Here is a 21,564-nt window from a genome sequence, read left to right on the forward strand (position 1 = left end):
AATCCGGCCGGATCCACTCCAAATCCGGCCGCCGGATGTGCTGAAATCAGGCGGCCAGGGTTGGACAGCTCGGGGTGTCGAGAAAACGAGGTTGCAACAAGGGTAGGGGCGAGCGGTCGTGCTGGACAGCGACACGACCAAGAAAAATGACGGCAGTGGCGGGTAGGGACGAGAAGGGAGTGGGGCGAGGGTGCGGCTAGAGTGGGAAAGGGGAATAGAAAAGGAGGCATATGTGTCCCGATGGGCGGGCTAGAGGAGGACAGAAGCACACGTCGCGTCCGTCTACGTGTGCCTGTTTGACCGCAAACGCGGCCCAAAGTTAAGCCGAAAATGAATTGAAAGTGAACCGAAAACGGACGTTGATCTATTTGCTTCCGTGCATTGGGCTGTTTGTTCTGTCGTTTATCCTCAAACGGACGCGGTCGTATGATTTGGGGCGAATTGGGGTTGTGCGTTGCAATTGCCCTTAGGCGTGGCAAGCAAACCAAACAGCCCTTAGGCGCTTCCTAACTATCCCCTCGCCGCCGGAAACCGGGCCAACTCTAATCCCAACTATATAAATAAATAACCCGTCATCCATCGTCACCAGCCACGTCAGATCGATCGCACCGACACTCGCGGCGCAGGACGAGCAGGACACGCCTCCGTCCACGGAGCACGACCCCACAGGAGCGCCCGAGATTCCGGAGCCAGACCCCACCGGAGCGCCCGGAGCCAGACGCCACCGGAGCCCTGAGATCCCCAGCCAGACTCCGAGCAGGTTCCGCTCCACCCCTCCCGCCGATTCGTCCCTCGATTCCCTCCCCTCGATTCGTCAGGTCGCCCCAATTTGGGGTCGAATACATGTTTCGTGCTGTATCGATCCAATCCAAGGGTTCGAGATCCAATCTAGGGTTTGTAATGAGATATCCGATCTAGGGTTTGATTCCGGTCTGGCGTCAGATAGGATCTAGGGTTTGGAAGATCAGATCCGATCTAGGGTTTGGAAGATCGGGTCCAGTCTAGGGTTTGGAACATGAGATCCGGTCTGGGGTTTTGGAACATGAGATCCGGTCTGGGGTTTTGCAACATGAGATCCGGTCTAGGGTTTGCAATAGATTTCTGTTTGGAAAACAGATCCGATCTAGAATCAGTTTCTTTTCGGAAATAACGATTTTATTCATATTGATAAGAAAAAAAAACGACAGGCAATTGCTCAGGACACATATAAGAGGTTCCGAAAGCAAAAAGAAAAACAGAACACTGAACAGCAGCACCTGTGCCAAAAAATCTATACCCCAGGGTCATCCAACATGAGTGCCCAGCAACATGTGGCATGCAACACACAACGAAATCACATCTACCAAAACAGTCGATCCAAAATATAATGCAGGCTGGCAACATTCAGCAGATTAGTTACTCCAATGAGCATTAGTTCACAATTCCAATTCCAATTCTGCGTGTCATTAGTTCCCATCCACTTCTTTCATCAAAGAAACTTGTGGCAATTTTAATGAGCAGCCGCCACGGCTCGAAGTAGAAGCCTCCTCTGTTTTTCTGCATCCCAGACCAATTGGATATCCAATAAGCAATTTGGAACAAAAAAAAAGTAGTAGGTTCATGCGGGTAAACACCATTAAGAGGAGCAGAATTCCCGCCTTTCCACGATGACCAGATCAAACTTTCCATTATAGAAATCAGTTCATAAAGCTAGTAAATCATTTCGAAGCATAACTCTATTGGCAGACCGTCTGGTCCAGGGGCCTTATTGTGTTTCATGTCAAAAAGAAATACCCTAACCTCTTCTAGTGTAAAAATAATAATATCTGGCACTCCATTATCCAAAATAAGTGTCGTGGTTTAGTTCAAATTTCGTGGTTTTAGGGAGTAGCATTTTCCTATCAGGATCATCTAACACACTGGGCATGTCAATATCCAACTTGATGTTTAGCATCCCTGCAGTAAAGCAATTATAAAATCTGTAGGAAATAAAAGTAAAGCTTTATCCCCCTGAACCATCTCATTACTACTATTCCTAAAGGATACAATTTTATTCTTCCTTTTTCTACTACTAGCTTTAGACATAAAATATGAGGTAAGCAGCTCCCACTAGCAACTCTTCTTTGGATCTCTGCGGCCATTTAGTTTCATCTTCTTCGTTGATTTTCTGTATTTGTTCCTCTAGATCTTTTCTAGCTAAATATTTATCTCTACGCAGCCCTATTAATTCACTTTCTTTATCAATCTCATCAATGCATTGAGTTCGATAAACTTTCTGTTTTTCATAAAACCACATTTAATTTAAGTTACATCCTTTCAAGTTTTTTCCTTGGCCTTCTAGCTCTATATTGCCACTGGTCTTGCAAGTTTCTACCACAATAGACGTCACATGAAACATTCAAAACTACAGCATCTAAATCCTCTATTAAAAACCAACGCAACTCAAATTTAAAAGGTCTTGCTCCCTCCGATCCATAAATAATTCATGGATCGGAGGGAGTACTATTTTTGGCTGATTTAGACCCAAATCCAGGAGCGAAGGGAAATGGTCTGACAGCACTCTAGGCAAAGCACTAAAAAACAGGAGTGGACATAAACTCAAGTTAAAGACATAGGAAATTTCTCACACAGGATTCTCCTGATTATTGGACCAGGTAAAACATCTCCCAGCTAGCTCTAATCTCTCAATTCCCAATGCTCTATAATAGCATTAAACAAGTGTGACCATTTATTCAAAGGCTTATACCTATTTGATTCACTCCTCTTTCTAATGATATTAAAATCCCCACCAATAATAGTAGGAAAATTATTAAAACAAAATATATGTACTAACTATACAAGAAAAGGTTCTTTCTGATTATTGTGAGGGGCTCCATAAACATTTACAATATGCATCTTATCCCCAGTACGTCTATTCTGAACAAAAAAATCTAATATGAATTGCGCCTTTTTCAGTATCCAAATAATATAATGGTCATTATCAACTCCCAGCAATAAACCAAGTGCTTGACCCACAGAGGGTACATAGTCAAAATTAAAAGAGTGATCGTCAGGACAAAGTAAAATGTTGTTTATTAGTTTCTTGTACACCAACAAACCTCACTTTATGTTCATTAATAGCACTATATATAAAAAATAGATTTCACCGGGCCACCTAGTCCCCTGGCATTCCAAAAAAGTCCAGCCATTTAAAACAATTAAGTGTCTTGTATTGTATATCTTTACTTTTGCTTCTATATCTCCTCACAAAGTATCTTTATGTAATTATATACTTTGTACTTTGTTCTCTTTTTTTAATAATACTCCCTCCGTCCGGAATTACATGTACTCAAATGGATGTATCATCAAACATTAAAATAGCGCTAGATACATCCATTTGAGCGACAAGTAACTCCGCACGGAGGGAGTTCTATTTTTATCATTAGTCATTACTGGCATTAAACATAGCAACTCTAGCAACCTCTAAGGATTTTAAATGTTGAACATTTTCTCCAATATCTAGAGTCTTTTCCTAAATTAAAACCCAAACCAACAGCAATGTTTACTAACTTATCATGCACACTATTAAGAATAGTAGGTGTTTCTACTTTATTGGGGAGAGTTTCAATGTTTTTACCTGGGGCAACTCCCAAATTCTTCACTTTTAACTCCCTCCACGGCTCTCCATTACATGTTGGTCACCTACATTTCTTTGAGTCCGATCTTCATGGACTACCACGTTCTTGTTCTTGCCCAGTTCAATCTAGGAATCATAAGACAGATCTGAGGCAGAAAAAAAATTATGTTCATACCACAATACCCAAATGAACTGTCATGTTCATTTTTTTATATTATATTAATCAGTACAATTGAATTGACAGGTTCAGATGGCGGTGCACCCCATAAACTGCTCGAAGCATGACCTGAAAGGACTGTTTATCCTCTCGGTGGTTCAAAACCATGACCGAGTGCATGCCGCCGAGAAGGCAGCACAACTTCTTGAGGATAAGAACCGCCAGCAGGAGGCGGCACAGAAGAAAGCTAATCGAGCTGCAAAGAGGGCGCGCCGAGACAAGAGGAAGAACGCCCAAGACAAGAAAGAGAGCGCCCCTGGTGCAAAAAAAAAGTAATCGGTGCAAGTAAAACAATTGAACTCTTCAAGTAGATTCTAGTACAGTAATGAAAATCTCAATAAACAGCTATCCAGCTGTTCTACTGTTCAGCTACTCTACTCTTCTCAGTATTTGACAAGGACAACTCATCAGTGCCGGCATAGAACAGTGCACAATTTTACTTGGCTGTTCTACTACTCTGCTCAGCTGTTCTACTATTCAGCTATTCTATTCATCGGTGCAGTATTCTATCCATGGACAATTGTTTTGATATATGCTAACTGAATTTATTGTTATGTGAAGATTTCAATTGGGACTTTTTTCAATTCTCAAAGAATTTGCTGCTATGCCTATAAAGATGCTTTAAGTTACACTGAACGATATCCACTAGAACGCCAAACTAAGCATACTGTTCAGTATCAGAAAGCAATAAGAAAATGATATTACCTGTGGACTCCTTGAACCTCCCATCAAGATCATGGTTCATAGCGTCCTTGCCTCTTCAGACCATCCGTGTTTTGTCAGATATTCATTCTTCATTGACATTCTGAATGGTTTAGAAAATAAACTCAATCAACTAGTATGAATTTTTACTGCTGAAAATATATAGCAGTATAAGGATGGTAGGTCCCCTTGTTCCTTAATCATACTTGCGTACTGAAAGTATGGACAAGCACTTGAAAAGCATACTAAATCAAGTATCCAAGAGGCGGCATAGTAATCATACAACAAACAGTATCTTCTGCAACTAGACTGCTAAGAATAACATGTGGCACGACTGAACTGAGGCATGTTTGGTGCATAAAGAAGTACCATGGAACTACTTGTATATCTTTAGCATCAGGTGTCCTCGGAAGCATTACCACTCAGCTCTCAAAGCTCTTTTTGTGATGGTCTTCTTTACTTTCTATCATCTTCGAGGAAAAGCTTGTTGATCGTATCTTCTGCAGCTCCTGGCAAATAATCTCCCTCAAATATGGCAAGCGAGCTGCAGTTATCTTTCACCCTTCAAAGGTGGGAAAGCCCGAATGTAACATCTAGTGAATACCCGCTGCTTACAATACTGAAGATAACTGATCTGTATGAGTATATAAAAGTAATGTTATACTAAGAGCAAAAGGTATTCCAAAATAATGAAACTGAAGTTTGCATACATGGTGGACTTAGGAAACCAATTACGCTCTGATTGGCATACCAAAGCTTTCTAGAAATTAGGAAAAAAAGAACCAACTAGAATAGTGGATTACCAGAATTTCATGATGGAGACATGTCCGCAAGGCCTCCCTGGACACTATTTTTACGCCAGGTCTAGAGAATCTGACAGAATCAATATATGACAGATAACCCTAAAGTTGGTTTGGGTCCTGCACATTCTGCACCAAATCATACATGCCAAAGAAGCATACTTCAACACCTTTTATTTTCTGAAATGAGACCATAGCCTGCAAAAAAATTGTTAGTACTATAGAGAATAAGATTAACTAAAAACTAACAAAAATATAACACTTGAATTGCAAAATATCAACAGCAACTGATTTTATACTTCAAATGAATGCATTGTCTTCTTACTATATTTGCAAGGGAATTCTGCTGGGTACTTGTCTTCTAGAAAAAAATCTTTAAAAAACGTGGTTTAACTTCCAATTTCTTGTCCAATGATGAAACAACTCCGACCACAAGTCCATCTGCTCCATTTACCAGACAAGTGAGAAAAAAAATCAGGATAAAGCCAGCAAAATAGAAATCTTGCTTAGAGATTAAAGACCGAGAAAAAATATTGGTGAATATAATAGTGGCATATATATTCTATTACAGGACAAAATTGCACAAAAGTATAATAGAGGCAGTGCTGATAATGCATAACCTAGCACAATAAATTAAGATTGTATCACGAGAGCACGTCCGTTATGTCTGCTTCGACATGATGGAAGTCATCTTATCAGATTAACAAAGACAATCAAGCATCAGTGGTACACATTACAGAGGGAAGCCTCTTCACTAGTAGGCTATATAAGTAACAGAACAAGATAAAACACCAGTCAGCTAAGCTCTCTGTCTGCTTGCTATGCAAATTTACTTTTCTGACTCCCTTATTAGCAGAAAGTTCCAAGCAGAGGCTAGCATTAGCACAGTGCAAAACCACATACTCCCTCCGTTCCAAAGTGTCGTGGTTCAAATTGAACTAAAACCATGACGCTTATTTTCAAACGGAGGGAATATATAACAAGCTAAGAAAAGTCAATCCCTTATATGTCTTCTGAAGTTTCTCTATTGCTGTAACTTTGCCATGGAATGGAAATGGTGTTGCATTTTTTTGTAGGGTTTTAACCAAAGCTAGTATGATTAGGCTTGCTATGCGCCCAAGTCTCTTAACTTGGACATGGAGATATCGTGGCTAACCTTGTAAGGACAGGAAACTAAGATAGCTTAGCATTTGGCAACGAAGGCGCTTCCCAAAAGAACTACCACCCTTGAATTAGACCTTTCTATAGTTGCTTGATTGTAACTCGATATTCACCCACCTTACAAATTTTGCTTGCATGTAAAAAATCAGTGGCACCTAAGTACACGGTACATACGTTGTTCTCAATTTAGACGACAACGAGCATAAAAACCATAACCATACTCGTTGTTGGTGCACGTCCCATTGTTGATAATGATGCAGCAATAGAGTCAAACGATAAGACAATATCATTTTCTAGGGTATATAAGATGCAGATGATGATACTGTTACCTATTTATCATCATGAAACACGAGCTAGCATCTCTTAGGTTTACTGGTGCCTATTTATAACAGTGTTCAAGAAATCATTTTTAATTGTAGTCTTAAGTGCTGAGCAATGGTAAAACACCTCACGCAGAAACTAGGGCGTAGATGAAGTTTTTTAAAGAAAAACCAGAATGTGGCTGTTTTTGAACTACTTCTGCTTTGCCACTTGTGCAATAACGGCAATATGCCATTTATCTTATTAAATTAACATTAGGATCAGTTTGGGAACTATTTCCTCAAAATTCTGGCCAAATTTTGGCCACATGATCTCTATTAAGCTATGTCTATTTCAACTGGACTGCATTTTCGCTGTCACTTCGATTGCTGTGTGAGCCTGATGCTATTTGCTATGATGCAAACCTACGCCAACTGCATCTTATATATGCTATATATTTCAGTTCCCAATGTGCTATGGTGTCCTACTTTCCTGCAGGATGCTATTCAAAAATAGCCAGACTATCGCCTATTATTTTAGAACGCTTAAGCGCCCATTGCTCTTTCCGCTTCGTTTAGGCTTGACGCTTTTCTAAACATTGAATTATAAACTGGTAGAAGAAATCATGATCAGAATATGATCTACCATCTTGAAACTGCTGAGCATGTTATCACGCACAGGTTAGGAGAAGGTGAAGAAACAACAATATAGACATACATACTAATGATACCTGAAGAAAATCACTTATACATTATCAGCTGAAAAGCATCTTGGTTCCTCATGATCCCTGGCACTACTCTCCGTGTATTTATGTATAGATTTCATGTATGCATCTATTCCTGGCACCAGTCTCCATCACGAAATCCACTTCCCGGTTCTGCAAATTGAACACATGGAAAACAATCAGCTAGGTCTGCTCACCACATGATTTTGATCCACAGAAAAGAAAGTCATCCAATTGGTAGCATCATCAGATAGAAAAAGGCACAAGAAGTTGAAAATTGGCCAGAAAGAGGCAGCGCCGCAGTTAGATCCAACCTATCCTAGAACGAACTACCCATGGGGGAAGCGATAATTAGGCAAAAAATCCCAACCCTCTGCCGATAAAAATCCAATCTTTGAGGTCAAATCAGACATGGAGACCCCGGATCGAAGCAAAAACGACCGAGTAATTCGCAGATCCACAGTCAAATCGTCTGGGGAGAGGTCTATGGCGATGAAAACTAGAGGAAGTGGGCGATTAGGGGGGTAAAGGCGTCACCTTTACGAAGATCCTGCGCCGGGGGGCGACGGCCGGCCGTTGTTCGTCCGGCGTGAGCGCAGATCTGGCGACTGCCGTCCCGCCTGTGAAGGGAACAGAGAGATGGTGAGCAGAGGTGGGAATTGGTGTGGACAGTAGACGATGGCCTTGCCTGGCGGCGGCGGTGGTGGTTCGGGGCGTGGGAGGCCATGGCGCGGCGGCGATGCGCAGGAGGAGGAGAGGATGAGGCCGAGAGGGGGCTAGGTTTGGGGTCGTGGGCGAGGGGATCAGGGCAACGGGGAAAGCCTTGCGTGATCCTCAAAAAAAAAACAAAAAAACTTGCGTGCGCGTCTCCAACTTGCGGCGCGGCTTTGACGATCGTGCACCGTCGGGTGTGGTTGTACGATCTAGAGTGTCACCGGTCGCGCAGTTTTTTTCTTTCTTAGAACCCGGTCGGGCAGTTTTTGGCGTGGAGGCTTCCAGCTCTCGTTTTTTGAGGAAGGAATTTCACCGGATCAGTTTCTGAAAACTGTACAATGTGTACAATGTCTCCAGTCGTGTCTTTTAAAGGAAAAAAATACTACTTCCTCCGTCCCATAATATAAAAATGTTTTTAACACTACACTAGTATAAAAAACGTTCTTATATCATAGGACGGAGGGAGTACTAGTTAGTTTACAGATTACTTACCACATGTGTCTTTTTTTATTTAGATGCAATTCGTAGGTTGGGTCATGGTATGAGAACCAAAGGGTGTTTCAATGCGTCATAATTCTAAGAAGGTAAATCATTGATTGAACGATCAGGAGCTTTCATTGATTTGAGAATCATCTCTTTTTATAATGATTGTTCACTAATACTCTCTGGAATCGTCGTTTTGTAACAACAATCATCTTTCTTGATGTTTTTGGGCATTTGCCCATTGTAATCCGAGGCAAAGGACTCTATTGGTGCATTTAAGCATTACCTACTCGTTTGAGATGCGCGGACATTACATTTTTTTTTTGTTTTTTTACAAGATGGTAGGCGGACAACATTGCGCGCGGTTTATGTATCAACTATCAAGACAAAAAATCACACATGCTTTGTTAAAAGTGGATGTACTATACCGATATTACTATCGTCCATATTGTGCCGACTGTATTTGAAATAAACGGTGGAATAGACCATAAGAACTAAGAGAGAGAGGAAACCTGCCGCACTTCATTATGCGGGGGTTTCACTTATCTCGATACTCCTTCATTTACTTTGTTCTATCATATCACTTCTCCACACACACCTTGTCACTTTTTATCACCCATTGATTGGTCGTTGTCATGTCCGCCATAAAAAAAACTCATAATACTTGTTCTAAAACGTTGGTCAAAACTATCAATAAAAATGACGATGGTACACCATATAGCCTTTAAAAGGAGATAGCCAATTTGCAACGGTGCATATAGTTATGTGTGATATTAGTCATTTTGTTCTAAAGCAAATGTGCTTCTCCTGTTAAAAACATGGCAGTATGCATCACCTGGTCCATTTTCACAGCACTCGAGCCTCACCGCCCCCCCCCCCATGTGCCACCGTTCTACCCTTGTTTACTCTCTTCCTTCCGTCATTAGAAACATAGCACCATGCATCATCATTATTACCATGGGCGCTTTCGAGCTTTATCATCTATTATACTCTCTTCCTTTCATAATTTTTCTCACTTTATGCTTTTATGTTGTTTTTAGCGTTGATGCCTTCCGCACCTTATCTATTGGAAAAACTTTGTTTTTGTCACTCTAGTTTCTGTCCATTTTGCTTATGCCACTCTAGAATTTGACATCTCACTTTTGTCACTCTTAACTTTTGACAATACATCACAAATGCCAGTCTGTGGCGAAAACGATAATTTTTCATTTCACTTTTGCCACCCTTAACTTTTGACATGTATCACAATTGCTAATAAATAAAGGTGGCAAAAACTAGAGTGGCAAAAACAAAGTTTTTTCTTCTATATTTGTTCCCAATGTGTCTGCCTTCCTTCGGCACCGGCCAAATAGTCATTCCCTCCATTCTACTATTTGCTGCACCATCCCTAACGCACTGGCACCACTATCGTGCCACTCTTTTCTTGTCATGGGAGGCACACGTCCTTCTCTCGTGACAATTAAGGTCACTCTTGCTTTCAAGCAGTGTCGGACCCCTCTCCTCTTCAGTCTAAGTTTGAATCCCTCTAGTCAAGCTTCACCTCCGTTTGCCCTCACCCCGTACGATCACCGGAGCGGGGAGGAGAGATGATCACCGATGAAGGAGGAAAAAGTTGATCGAAGATTAGAAAGTTTAGTTGCTTGGATAATGTACACCAAACCAAACCGAATTAAAATCAAACACGATGAAAAGAACAAGTAGCACACGTTGCACGTACACGAAGCATCGTATTCGATCCAAGCTTTGTGCAAAACACTGAAGAAATAGCCTGGAAAAGCAGAGAAGCCCACCAGCACCAGCCAAAGCAGCATCCACCCACAGTTTTGATCCGGAAGCCCTTTGCTCCTCCCGTCGCTGTCCGTCCTCAACTCGTGCCGGCGTTTGAAATTGGCACAAACATCCCGACCTATCCTCGACACAAATCCACCAAAAAAGAAAACCCTCTAAAGCTTCCCAGCCGCTTCCACTGTTCCACACGCCACCGCCGCCGCCCCAGCCGCTCGATGGCCGCCCCGGCGCCGGAGGAGCGCCTCGACGTGCTCACCGCCGCCGGCGACAAGACGGGCGTCTCCAAGCCCAGGCACGCCCCCGATCCCAGCCCTCCCTCACCTCACCCCCGCCGGATCGCCGCTCCCGTGAGCCTAACGCCGGTCGCCTTCTTCCCCGCAGGTCGGAGGTGCACCGGGACGGGGACTACCACCGCGCGGTGCACGTGTGGATCTACTGCGAGAGCACCGGGGAGCTGCTGCTGCAGCGCCGCGCCGACTGCAAGGACTCGTGGCCCGGCCAGTGGGACATCTCCAGCGCCGGCCACATCTCCGCCGGGGACTCCTCCCTCTCCTCCGCGCGGTGAGTGAGCCCGCCGGCCTCGCGCTCCTGTTGCTTGCTGTAGCGGACTCGGATGACTGCTGCACGGGCAATCTTACTTGCTGTCACAGATATAGTCAACTTATGGGATGCGTGGTTGCGCACGCGTTCTGCATTGTCACGCAGTGTTTGCGGTATTGCCTGTCGATTACGCCGTGAGGTCAATCACTGAATTGCCTGCCGATTACTCTGTAGCGTGACTCTGTGCTAGGCTAAGTTGCTGATGATGGGTTCTAATCTGTACTGACATTGATCACCAGGAGGGGTTTTGTTGCTGTGTCACAACTTTATTTTAGAAGGTAGGTATAGCTTATGGGGTGAGTGGTGGTTGTCAAATCAGATGATGTTCCATGTTGTTACACAGCGTTTGTGATGTTGCTCGTAGTTTTCATATTTGTTACACGTTGCGGTCACTGAATTGCTTAAATTTGCTGATCAAGTACTATGTAGTGCTGTTCTATGCTAGGCAACTTCTGTATCAAAATCACGGGTTCTAATCTTTTCTAGTATCTGCCATGGATTAACAACAGGAGGGAGCTCCAGGAAGAACTAGGCATCAAGCTTCCAGTCGATGCTTTTGAGCTCATCTTCGTTTTTCTTCACGAATGGTTAGTAGGTCTACATTGCTGTTTGTTACCTTATTGCTACCTATGTGAGATAGCATGCTCATCAGTTTAAGATGGTAGGGCATATTCTGTTAATAACTGCATTTGATCTATTACCAGTTTAAGCACCAGTAACCTAAGAGATGCTAATCTGTATTTCTTCATATTGATTTTTGTTCACATAAATCTCACAACATCATCATCTGCACCTTAGATACCTTAGAAAAGAGATGCTAATATTAGACTCTTTGCTGCAGCGTTATCAACAATGGGACTTACACCAACAATGAGTACAATGATGTTTACCTTGTGACGACTTTAACTCCAATTCCACTCGAGGCCTTCACTCTCCAAGTGAGAATTCAATAGTGGCCTTTTCACTTACATTTTATTATGCTCATTGTTGTCAAGATCAAAAACTTATGCATTAGAAGAAAGTATGTACTCTGCTGTTTAGTTTGTAAGAAAAAAGTTTAATGCAACTAATGACGCTACAGTATATTAAATGGTTTCTAAAAACGTCATGAGAAAACCTTTAGGTATGGCCAATGATGAATTATTTGTTATTCTTTATCCTTGTTTCACTGCTTGCACGGGTTTTTATTTTCAAAACTGACTCTAATAAATATTTAATATGCAGGAAAGTGAAGTATCTGCAGTTAGGTATATGCACCGTGACGAGTACAAGAGCTGCCTTGCAGCAGAAAGTGGAGAATATGTACCTTATGATGTGAATGGGCAATACGGCCAACTGTTCAGTATTATTGAGGAAAGGTAAGCACTAAAGCAGTCAGCTCTTTTTTTGTATATTATTCTGACCAAATATGGGGCTTCATCCTTCTATGGGATAATCCTATCCTTATGAACTTTACTATTATCAACATGCATCCGATTAACCAATAATCAGTTTGGTGTTCATGACACTTAAATCCATACCAGGACCCATTTGCCTTCCAGGTTTAGTTTTTAACACCAAGAAGCTGGAATCGGGGATTTGGAATCTTGGTATTGTCGTTACGTCAAGCCTAGGTTCTTAAAATTTATAGTCTGCCTTAAGTAAAAAATGTGACGTAATATTGTTTACATCGTAGGGAAAGTGGTAGAAACTAGGGTTCTACTCGGTCTAGGGCGTAGCCTGTAAGGAAGGAGGGAGGAGGGAGGAGGAGATTGCGCGGCGGCCGGCGGCTGGGCGCCGTCCTTGCGGCTGGTGCGACGGCGGCGGACGCAAGAGGCGGCTAGGGTTTAGGTCTCCCGGCTCCCTAAGGGAAGCCGAGCAAATATTGATTGCTTCTTGCTTGATTAGATTGATACATCTCCTCTCCTTATATAGAGAGGTTTACTTGACTCCTAAGCAAACGATCCTAATACGATAAGATAATTGGGCTAAGCCCCTAGTAATGATTAAGATACTTGGGCCATAACCCACTTGGCTAAGCCCCTAATATGCTGGTCATAACACTTATCCCCGCCTGCACAAACAGCTCGTCCTCGAGCTGTAAGGTGGGGAAGCGCTTGCTGAACTCCTCGAGGTGATCAACCAGCGTCAAGCACCTTCGTGACAGCTGGGGCGGCAAGGTCGGCGGCGACGACGTCCTCCGGAATGTAGTCTGCAACCTCCAGGTAGAAGAGTCGTGGGCAGGCGTGGCCGGGCGTGTAGGGCTCGTCGCAGTTGAAGCACAACCCTTGGCGGCGACGCTCGAGTAGCTCGACCGAGGTGAGCCGGCGGAACGGGCGCGCCGCGGTCGCGGCGAGGGGTGCCGCGGAAGCCTGAGCAGGCCGACCCTGAGCGGGATCTGGCCAGGGTAGCGACCCAGTGGCCCGGGACGGTGACTCCTGCTGGACGGCCACCGCGCGGCGCTCGAACGCGCGGGCGTAGTACATGGCCGTCTGGAGATCCTGGGGTCCCCGAAGCTCCACGTCCACGCGAATGTGATCCGGAAGTCCACCGACAAAGAGGTCGGCCCGCTGCTGCGCCGTCACGCCCGACGCGTGGCATGCCAGGGCCTGGAAACGGCCGGCGAAGTCCTGAACTGTGGAGGTGAAGGGAAGGCGGCCTAGCTCTGCCAGGCGGCTCCCGTGGATCGGGGGCCCAAAACGAAGGAGGCAGAGCTCGCGGAAGCGCTCCCAAGGGGGCATGCTGCCCTTGTCCTGCTCAAGGGCGTAGTACCAGGTCTGTGCCGCGCCACGGAGGTGGTAAGAGGCGAGCCAGGTGCGCTGCCCGCGAAAGAACTGGTCGCACTGGTTGAGCCAGTTGAGGGGGTCCTTCGTGCCGTCATAGGTGGCGAAGTCGATCTTGGCGAACCGTGGCGGTGTCTGGGTCGGAGTGTCGTGTTGAGCTGGCTCGGAGGTGCGGAGCAGCGAGGCGGGTGGCGCCTGGTCGGAGTACTCCGGGTTGGGACCCGCGGAGCCGGATGGCCCGCCGAACTGCGGAAACGGGGTCGGCTGCTCTGGAGCCGTGGTGTAGACTGGCGATGGCGAAGACCCAGCCGCCCAAGCTGGTAGTGGCGACGGGGAGGGCGGGAACCGAACCTGGTGTATCGGCAGGCCGACCGGTGACGGCAGTCCGGAGCTGGGCAGAGGTGGTGCCTGGAGTTGCAGCGGCTGCTGTGGAGAGTGGGCGGACGCGGCGGTAGCCGCGGTGGCAGTAGGGGGCCACTGCGGCCAGAGGGGAGCCGCGGCTGGGGGTGGCTGCAGGTGCAGCAGCGGCGGTGGCAGCCCGCTATGGTGCCCCGCCTGGAACGGCAGCAGCGGTGTCCCGCCAATTGCAGGCGCGCCCTGGGACGGCCACGACAGCCAAAGCTAGGCCGCGGCTGAGGGCGGCTGTAGGTGCAGCAGCGATGGGGGCCCGCTGGTGTGTCCCGCCTGGAACGGCAGCAGGGGCGTCCCGCTCGGGCCAGACGCGTTCTGGATCGGCCAGTGCAGCGCCGGATGGCTGTAGGCGGGGGGCGCAGCCGGCGGGGTGGCGTGCGGGCTGGCCAGGTACAGGGTGATGCCCTGGACGGCCGTCACGAGGTCCCGCAAGGTGCTGGACATCTCCTCCGGCGTGAAGACGGGGATCGTTGACGGCGGCGCGGAGGTGATCGGGGCCGGCGGCGTTGGGGACCCGGCCGTGGTCATCGGGGCGGTGGTGATGATGGGCAGCGGCGGCGTGGGTGGGGATGACGACATGATCGAACCCGAGTCTCTTTATACCAAATTGGTAGAAACTAGGGTTCTACCCGGTCTAGGGCGTAGCCTGTAAGGGAAGGAGGGAGGAGGGAGGAGGAGATTGCGCGGCGGCCGGCGGCTGGGCGCCGTCCTTGCGGCTGGTGCGACGGCGGCGGACGCAAGAGGCGGCTAGGGTTTAGGTCTCCCGGCTCCCTAAGGGAAGCCGAGCAAATATTGATTGCTTCTTGCTTGATTAGATTGATACATCTCCTCTCCTTATATAGAGAGGTTTACTTGACTCCTAAGCAAACGATCCTAATACGATAAGATAATTGGGCTAAGCCCCTAATAATGATTAAGATACTTGGGCCATAACCCACTTGGCTAAGCCCCTAATATGCTGGTCATAACAGAAAGCTACTGTTCTAACTTGAAGGAAAATTTGAGGAACCTAAATGGCACTCTAACATCTCCTGAGTGAGGCCTTTCCCAAAGAAGTCATGTAATGGAGCTATCCTATGTGACCACTCTAACCAAGATCTCCCCACTTGGTCAAACAAGCCCAAAGCACTATATGTTTCAAGCATATGTGCTCCTTGCTAACTAATCGCTGGATTTAGAACTTGAAAGAATGATTTCTTTGTCTTCCCTCTATTGCCAATTGCCACTTTCAAGTAATTCAGTTCAATAGATCCTAATTCTTTGGTGAACCCTGTTGCATTACATTTCTCTTAAATACTTTTTCTTAAACCTTTCATGCCTTCTTTAGGTACAAAGATAACACGGAGTCTCGCAGCTTAACCTTACAAAAGCAAATTAGTCGTTATGCTCCCATCCATTTGGAACCAGAGGTAAGTGAGTCTATATGTCAGCATGTACCTTTTGGCCATTGATTTGATTAACATTTGTTATGGATACTTTCATTTTGACAGTTGACTACTCTATCTGAAGGAGACAAAGAAGCCTTGGGATATATTCTTAAAGCATCAATGGTTATTGATGAAATATTTTATGAGCAGGTTAGTTCTTGCATAATATACTGTTCAGATATTAGTTCTATTTCATATTGGTTAGATGTCTCATGTATAGTTATGATTCATAACATGCTCACTAGTTTTGCACTGTATAGTTCTTGCGTAATTTAATTCTGCAACTTCTTACTACTTTTCTTCTCGAGTAGGTATGGAATAGCAACACAATGCTAAGAGACTGGCTAAAAGCACACGCTGACTCCTCCTCCCTTGATAGTCTGAAGTGGGCATATTACTCTATTAATAAAAGTCCATGGTAATATGTTATTCTCTAATCAAGCTTCTCTTCATTGATTGGAATTTACTAGCATGTTCACTGAAAATTTCATCTTGGGAAGTTGCTATCATCAACTATATATTTTTGTCTTTACTTTTCTCATTCCTTCCTTGTGGCTATATACACAATTGAACAATTTCTTGTTATAAGTTAGACTCTGAGATAGGTGCATAACTGGAATGGAAGATATGCATTGTGAGAGTTAAAGCATGGGACTTGGGTTTATTTGCCATCAATCATCTCTGAATGTATGTTAGTACCAGTGCCACCCCCCTTTTTGAGAGGTTTCCATGGCGTGTCAGTGTTACTGCATTTCACCCATGAGATAATTTTTCACAAGTTTTTTGCGATGTCAACATGCACTACTGCAACTTAAAGTCTTGCAGTGTAGATAGCAAATTTCTGCAAACAAAATGGTGATAGTAAATGCAGCATATGCCCACATGCTTTTTGCCTGAGTTGTGATTTTATCAGCTGTGGATATAAAAGAGAAAGTGCAACATAAAACTAAAATGCTTAGAGAGATCGTAGTTACTCATGTTGGTCTTGTCCGGTTTCTTCTTCTTTTGTTGACACCAGCTTCTGCTATCTAATTTCATGCATTTCTTATCCCTCACATTCTTTTTAACCTTTTCTAATTAGATTTCTTTATAACTATTTTATATTTCTTAGCATGCTGATATTTGTTTACCGTTTTGATATTTCTCAAACAGGTCCTGCCTTGATGAAAATAAGGCTTTTCTATCCACTGCCGATTCGGCTGTGAAATTGCTCACAGATGCCACCAAGCCAATTTCAGGATGGAAGGGGCTTGAGTATCGTGCAGCATTCCCTCTAGATAAGCCTCGTGGCGCGAACTTCTATCCTGCTGACATGAACAAAATGGTACCGCCATATTTAGTCACTTCTCAGTGCTTAAAATATCCAGTAGAGAATCTTTCGAGTGAATAATAAAACTTCAGTGCAATTTCTGCTTATGATAATTGTACATCAAATGTGTTCTTTCTAACTAATATTGGACCGGTTTCCACATTCTTAATGTGTCTGTAGGAGTTTGATTTATGGAAAAGTGGACTAACTGATAAGGAACAAAAAGATGCAACTGGATTCTTTACTGTCATAAAACGGCCTGATGCTTTATTGACTACATCAGTAGCACAGTCAGATGGACCAAATCAAACCAATACTTCAGATGATCTTTTTATTGTTCCATATTCCAAGGAGTATAAAGCATCCCTTGAGAAAGCTGCCGAGCTTCTCCTTAAAGCATCAGATTGTTCTGATTGTCCAAGGTAAGCTAGTAACCTAACATCTTTCAGTTTGTGAAAGTTTTAGTTCATTTCTGTGAAGCAGTGCTCGCTTTATCTTGTAGCCTGAAGAATTTGCTCAGAACCAAGGCAAATGCTTTTCTTTCAAATGATTACTATGAATCTGACATAGCTTGGATGGAGTTGGTTAGTATCCTCATTCTCAGTTTTATTAGTTCATTCATTTCTCTTTAAATACATTATTTGAGTGATTATAGCTGTTAACTTTGTTAGAGAAATGGGATATACTTGTTATTTTTAGCAGTAAAATTTCTTTTCTATTTTTATTTATATCAATATTAGTTGATGCTAGCTCTATATTTGGCATTCTTGTCATGTTTCCAGGACTCCAACATAGATGTCACCATTGGCCCATACGAGACATATGAAGATGGCCTGTTTAGTTATAAGGTATTTTAGGATCCTTGTCCCACCTGTTCTTGCATCACTTTGTCTATTGGTGAGTCTAGCAATGAAGTGCACTAAACACCAGGCACAAGTTTGAAGTTTTTTTTTTAAAGCTCGAAGTTTGAAGTTTCTGTCATGTGTCTTCTTTTGGACACTCTTCAAGTTTGTGCAACTGATGCTAGCAGATTAACAGTGGCTACACTAATATTAGCTTCAGACACCACATGTTGCCAACTTTCTCCATACTCAATTTTATTTTCTTACTTAGGCTACCATCTAGGCAAATTTGCTAAAGCATGTTCTTCATTAATGTACATCAAGTCAGCAATATTTTTGACTAATGGACTAATTGCCATGTAATTTAATTTATGTGTATTCTCTATGGGCTGTGATCATCTGTTCTTCTATTTAATTATGCACTCATGCTGAGACTGCCAATGTTATTTGGCCTAACCACTTGGATTTTAGTATAAGTACTCCCTCAGTTCCATAATTCTTGTTGTGGTTTTAGTTCAAAATCAACTAGGCACCAGCCATCACCACAAGGCAATATTAGCATATATATATGGCAAAGTGGTCACGCTGTCCAGTTAGAGTAGATTGCATTTCTCTTTCCTATGGGATTTTACTTTATATTTCCCTCCACGTAATGTTTGCCCCACTGACCACTGTGGCCAATACAACGACTCATTGCATAACAAAAACAATAAGCACATGTAGAAAAGAGGGGAAATATTGAATTAGGTCTGTTCATCTCCATACTATGCCTAGACCTAGAGTTCAATAAAATATTTCATTTGTTATACTAGTAATAATAATTCTACTATTTCGAAGGCAACCTTTGAAGCATTTGTTGGGGTGCGGGACGACGTTGCAACTTCTCAAGTTAAACTCTTTGGTGATCAACTCGAGGTAATTCTGATTGATTTTTCAAGGAAATATTAAGCTTTCATTTACACCAACTTTGATCTGGGTTCAGGATTTGGAGAAAAATCTTCCACTGGACAATATTTACAAATCAGACAATGTATCTGCTGCTCCAATTCGCGTGATGAATCTTCTTTACAACTCTGGGGTATGTTTCTATGTTGATGTTACTTTTCACATGCTCTTGCTTCTTGTAGACAAAAAGCCTAGTTCAATCAATGTTTGGTAAGAAATAAAAAATCTCATGACTGTCCTAGTTTTTCCTTGCAATTCAGTTGGTGTGAACTCATTATTATCAAATCATCTGACATTTGTAGACAAGTAAAATTAGGCTTGTCTTCTCATTCTGCTTGGTGATAGATGAAAAGCTGACAAGAACCTTATGTCCTTAAATCCCTGAGAGAATTAAACAATTCTTCTTTGTTCTTTAACACTGTAAGATTAATGAGTGAGGAAGCACTAGGATTTCATGAAAGAAATACCTTTTGTTTGCTTTGGATTCGTGTAGACTCCATGCTTTCCTGACTACTATCTCTCTGGCATGGTTGTCATCCAAGTATTTTAACGTGTTAATGTCAGCAACCATTGCACCATACTGTTATAGGGAGATCCTTAGTATTTCCGTCCTTTTTGTAGTAGATTAATAGTTATTGTTGTGTCAAAATTTCTTGGAGATTTAGTATTTTTGTCTCTTGTGGTAGAAGTATATTTATTTTCATCCAGGCTACTTTAGGCAATTGGTAGGCTGAAAAAGGTCAAGAACTCGTCAATGTTAGTGCAAATGAATTGTTTATCCACATTTTTCATATCTTTGGCCAACAGCTTCATGTGAACTAAACAAGTGCTTCTGTGGCAGGATGTGAAAGGTCCTCAAACTATAGCTTTCAATTTGCCAAATGATGAGCGGATTGTGAATGAGCGAGGAACTTCAATGGTTATGCTTAAGAACATTTCAGAAGCCAAGTATGCCTTCACTGATTTTTGTTTATTCATTTTAGCTGATGTTATATAGTTTACACTTTTGTCAAGCGAAAAGGGAGTTCATGCTGACATTGGCAATTCAAATTTTATTTATCATTCAGGTTCAAGAATATCTTGAAGCCTATAGCCAATGCCTGCATCAGAGAGGAGCAGAAAGAATATGTTGATTTTGAGCCTTATTATACACATATTGTTTGCCATGAGTGCTGCCATGGAATTGGACCTCATTCCATAACCCTTCCTGGTGGTAAAAAGTCCACAGTTAGAATGGTACGTGTGCAAGTAGCAATTTAGATAAAGACTTGCTCGATTAGGTGCTATGACAGAAAAAGAAAAGAGTGATATATCCTATCTGATGCCACTTGTTGACTCTCCTTTCTTTTTTGATAAATGTACAGGAACTTCAAGAATGTCATTCAGCATTGGAGGAGGCAAAAGCTGATATAGTTGGTCTGTGGGCGCTGAATTTTCTTATAAACAAGGTCAGTTACTTCATCAGTTATCAGGGTATCATGGCACTTGTGTTACAGCCCAGTGTTCTGGGGCCCAAGCTAGACAAATCTTCTTATTTCTGTAGGGAATATTGGGGATGCATATTCCTTTCCTTATATCCTTTGTATGCAATCATATAATACTTGAAATGGATCACATAATTTCTCGTTTGCTTCTGTTCTGTCAGGGGTTGCTTCCTAAGAGTCTATCAAAATCTATGTATGTTTCTTTCCTTGCTGGATGCTTCCGGTCGATTCGCTTTGGACTGGAAGAAGCTCATGGGTAAGTGTGTATCTTCCCTCCGAGGCCCTAGCAAACTACGGAAAACTTAGCAAGCATACTACTTCTCATGGTTCCTTGTGCTCGGATGATAATCTAACTGTTATTCTGTGAATGTAGGAAGGGACAGGCATTGCAGTTTAACTGGTTGTATGACAAAGGAGCTTTTATCTTGCATTCTGACGGAAAATTCTCAATTGACTTTACAAAGGTAAATTTCATTAAAACAGGATATATATACTTATCATTATTTATTTATTTGTTATTGCTCCTCACTATATTCTATGTCCTCAAAGGTCGAGGAAGCTGTTGAAAGCCTTGGCAGAGAGATCATGACGATACAGGCAAAGGGCGACAAGCCTGCCGCGCAGTCTCTCCTTCAGTCCCGTGCAACCTTGACGCAGCCGTTGCGTGTGGCATTGGAGAAAATCGAACACATGCAGGTACTACTCAAGTTATAATGTTTTCAATAGCAAATGCAAATTCTTAATAATCTACTCGCTGAATGATGTTCATCTGTTATGTTCATATGTTTAGCTGAATGGAGTTTTACTTATTATGTATGTTCATTTTCAGGTGCCTGTTGATATAGCCCCTATATTTGGCACAGCCAGTAAGCTGCTCGCAAACAATTAAGCACCGGAAGACAGCGATTTAGAAAGTTTTGTGTCTCCCACTGTACCTGATAAACTACAAATTGTTTTCTGTTTACATGAGAAAGTACAAATTGTTGAAACAAGATGAAGCACCATCCTGGGCGACACAAATGGAAAATAACACAAATAAATGAATGACTTCTTAAAAGGATGGTTGTTAGCATCACTGCCTAAATGGATGAACTTCTGAAGGATCACTGTTAGCATCACTGTCTATTTACCAAGGTGTTTTTAGAAAGCGATGTCTACTGTAATCTTTGAACATATTCACTCAGGAATTGGGAGCAGAGACCATCAGAATTCTGCTGAACTTCTGCGGTTTTGCTGCGCTGAAGGTCATCTTGTGCTTATATATATCAGAATGCTGGTACACATGGTTTGTTCCTTGTGA

At 43.2% G+C, this 21,564-nt stretch overlaps 2 protein-coding genes and 1 long non-coding RNA gene across 14 annotated transcripts; 1 reads left to right on the plus strand and 2 right to left on the minus strand.

Moving 5' to 3' along the window:
- Positions 1–1,257: 1,257 nt before the first annotated feature.
- Positions 1,258–8,372, minus strand: LOC147966365 (uncharacterized). Of its 12 annotated transcripts, none has more exons than XR_015608876.1 (9): positions 8,188–8,372; positions 8,037–8,119; positions 7,526–7,652; positions 5,640–5,755; positions 5,318–5,512; positions 4,934–5,148; positions 4,518–4,617; positions 3,596–4,068; positions 1,258–1,536 (listed from the first exon to the last, which is right to left on the minus strand). It is a non-coding gene; the product is annotated as an uncharacterized LOC147966365 (long non-coding RNA). The 12 variants fall into 12 exon arrangements; XR_015608868.1 differs by having other exon boundaries at positions 7,506–7,652; XR_015608867.1 differs by having other exon boundaries at positions 3,596–3,741; positions 3,858–4,068; positions 7,506–7,652; positions 8,037–8,364.
- Positions 8,373–10,579: 2,207 nt separating this feature from the next.
- NUDT3 (nudix hydrolase homolog 3) lies at positions 10,580–21,564 on the plus strand. The gene is made up of 21 exons (XM_087528842.1): positions 10,580–10,776; positions 10,866–11,045; positions 11,594–11,671; positions 11,926–12,022; positions 12,309–12,442; positions 15,585–15,666; positions 15,748–15,834; positions 15,996–16,102; positions 16,837–17,008; positions 17,174–17,415; positions 17,496–17,577; positions 17,776–17,841; positions 18,673–18,750; positions 18,818–18,913; positions 19,622–19,728; positions 19,848–20,016; positions 20,145–20,228; positions 20,426–20,520; positions 20,638–20,728; positions 20,814–20,960; positions 21,094–21,564. The coding sequence occupies exons 1-21, from the start codon at positions 10,700–10,702 to the stop codon at positions 21,151–21,153; spliced, it is 2,331 nt and encodes a 776-aa protein (XP_087384968.1). The 5' UTR covers positions 10,580–10,699; the 3' UTR covers positions 21,154–21,564.
- LOC147966366 (uncharacterized) lies at positions 12,449–15,569 on the minus strand. Its single transcript, XM_087528843.1, has 2 exons — positions 14,590–15,569; positions 12,449–14,457 (listed from the first exon to the last, which is right to left on the minus strand). Exons 1-2 carry the CDS (start codon positions 14,834–14,836, stop codon positions 13,202–13,204), a joined length of 1,503 nt encoding a protein of 500 aa, XP_087384969.1. The 5' UTR covers positions 14,837–15,569; the 3' UTR covers positions 12,449–13,201.

This window comes from Triticum urartu, chromosome 6A (assembly GCF_056163025.1).
Source record: "Triticum urartu cultivar PI428250 chromosome 6A, HENAU_Tu73, whole genome shotgun sequence".
Lineage (NCBI taxonomy): Eukaryota > Viridiplantae > Streptophyta > Magnoliopsida > Poales > Poaceae > Triticum > Triticum urartu.

Coding starts and splice junctions, on each gene's coding strand:
- LOC147966366 (XM_087528843.1), bottom strand. CDS start 14,836: ATGTCGTCATCCCCACCCACGCCGCCGCTGCCCATCATCACCACCGCC. Junction 14,458..14,589: donor CGCCTACAGCCATCCGGCGC/TGCACTGGCCGA, acceptor AGCTTTGGCTGT/CGTGGCCGTCCCAGGGCGCG.
- NUDT3 (XM_087528842.1), top strand. CDS start 10,700: ATGGCCGCCCCGGCGCCGGAGGAGCGCCTCGACGTGCTCACCGCCGCC. Junction 10,777..10,865: donor ACGGGCGTCTCCAAGCCCAG/GCACGCCCCCGA, acceptor TCTTCCCCGCAG/GTCGGAGGTGCACCGGGACG. Junction 15,667..15,747: donor CCATCCATTTGGAACCAGAG/GTAAGTGAGTCT, acceptor TCATTTTGACAG/TTGACTACTCTATCTGAAGG.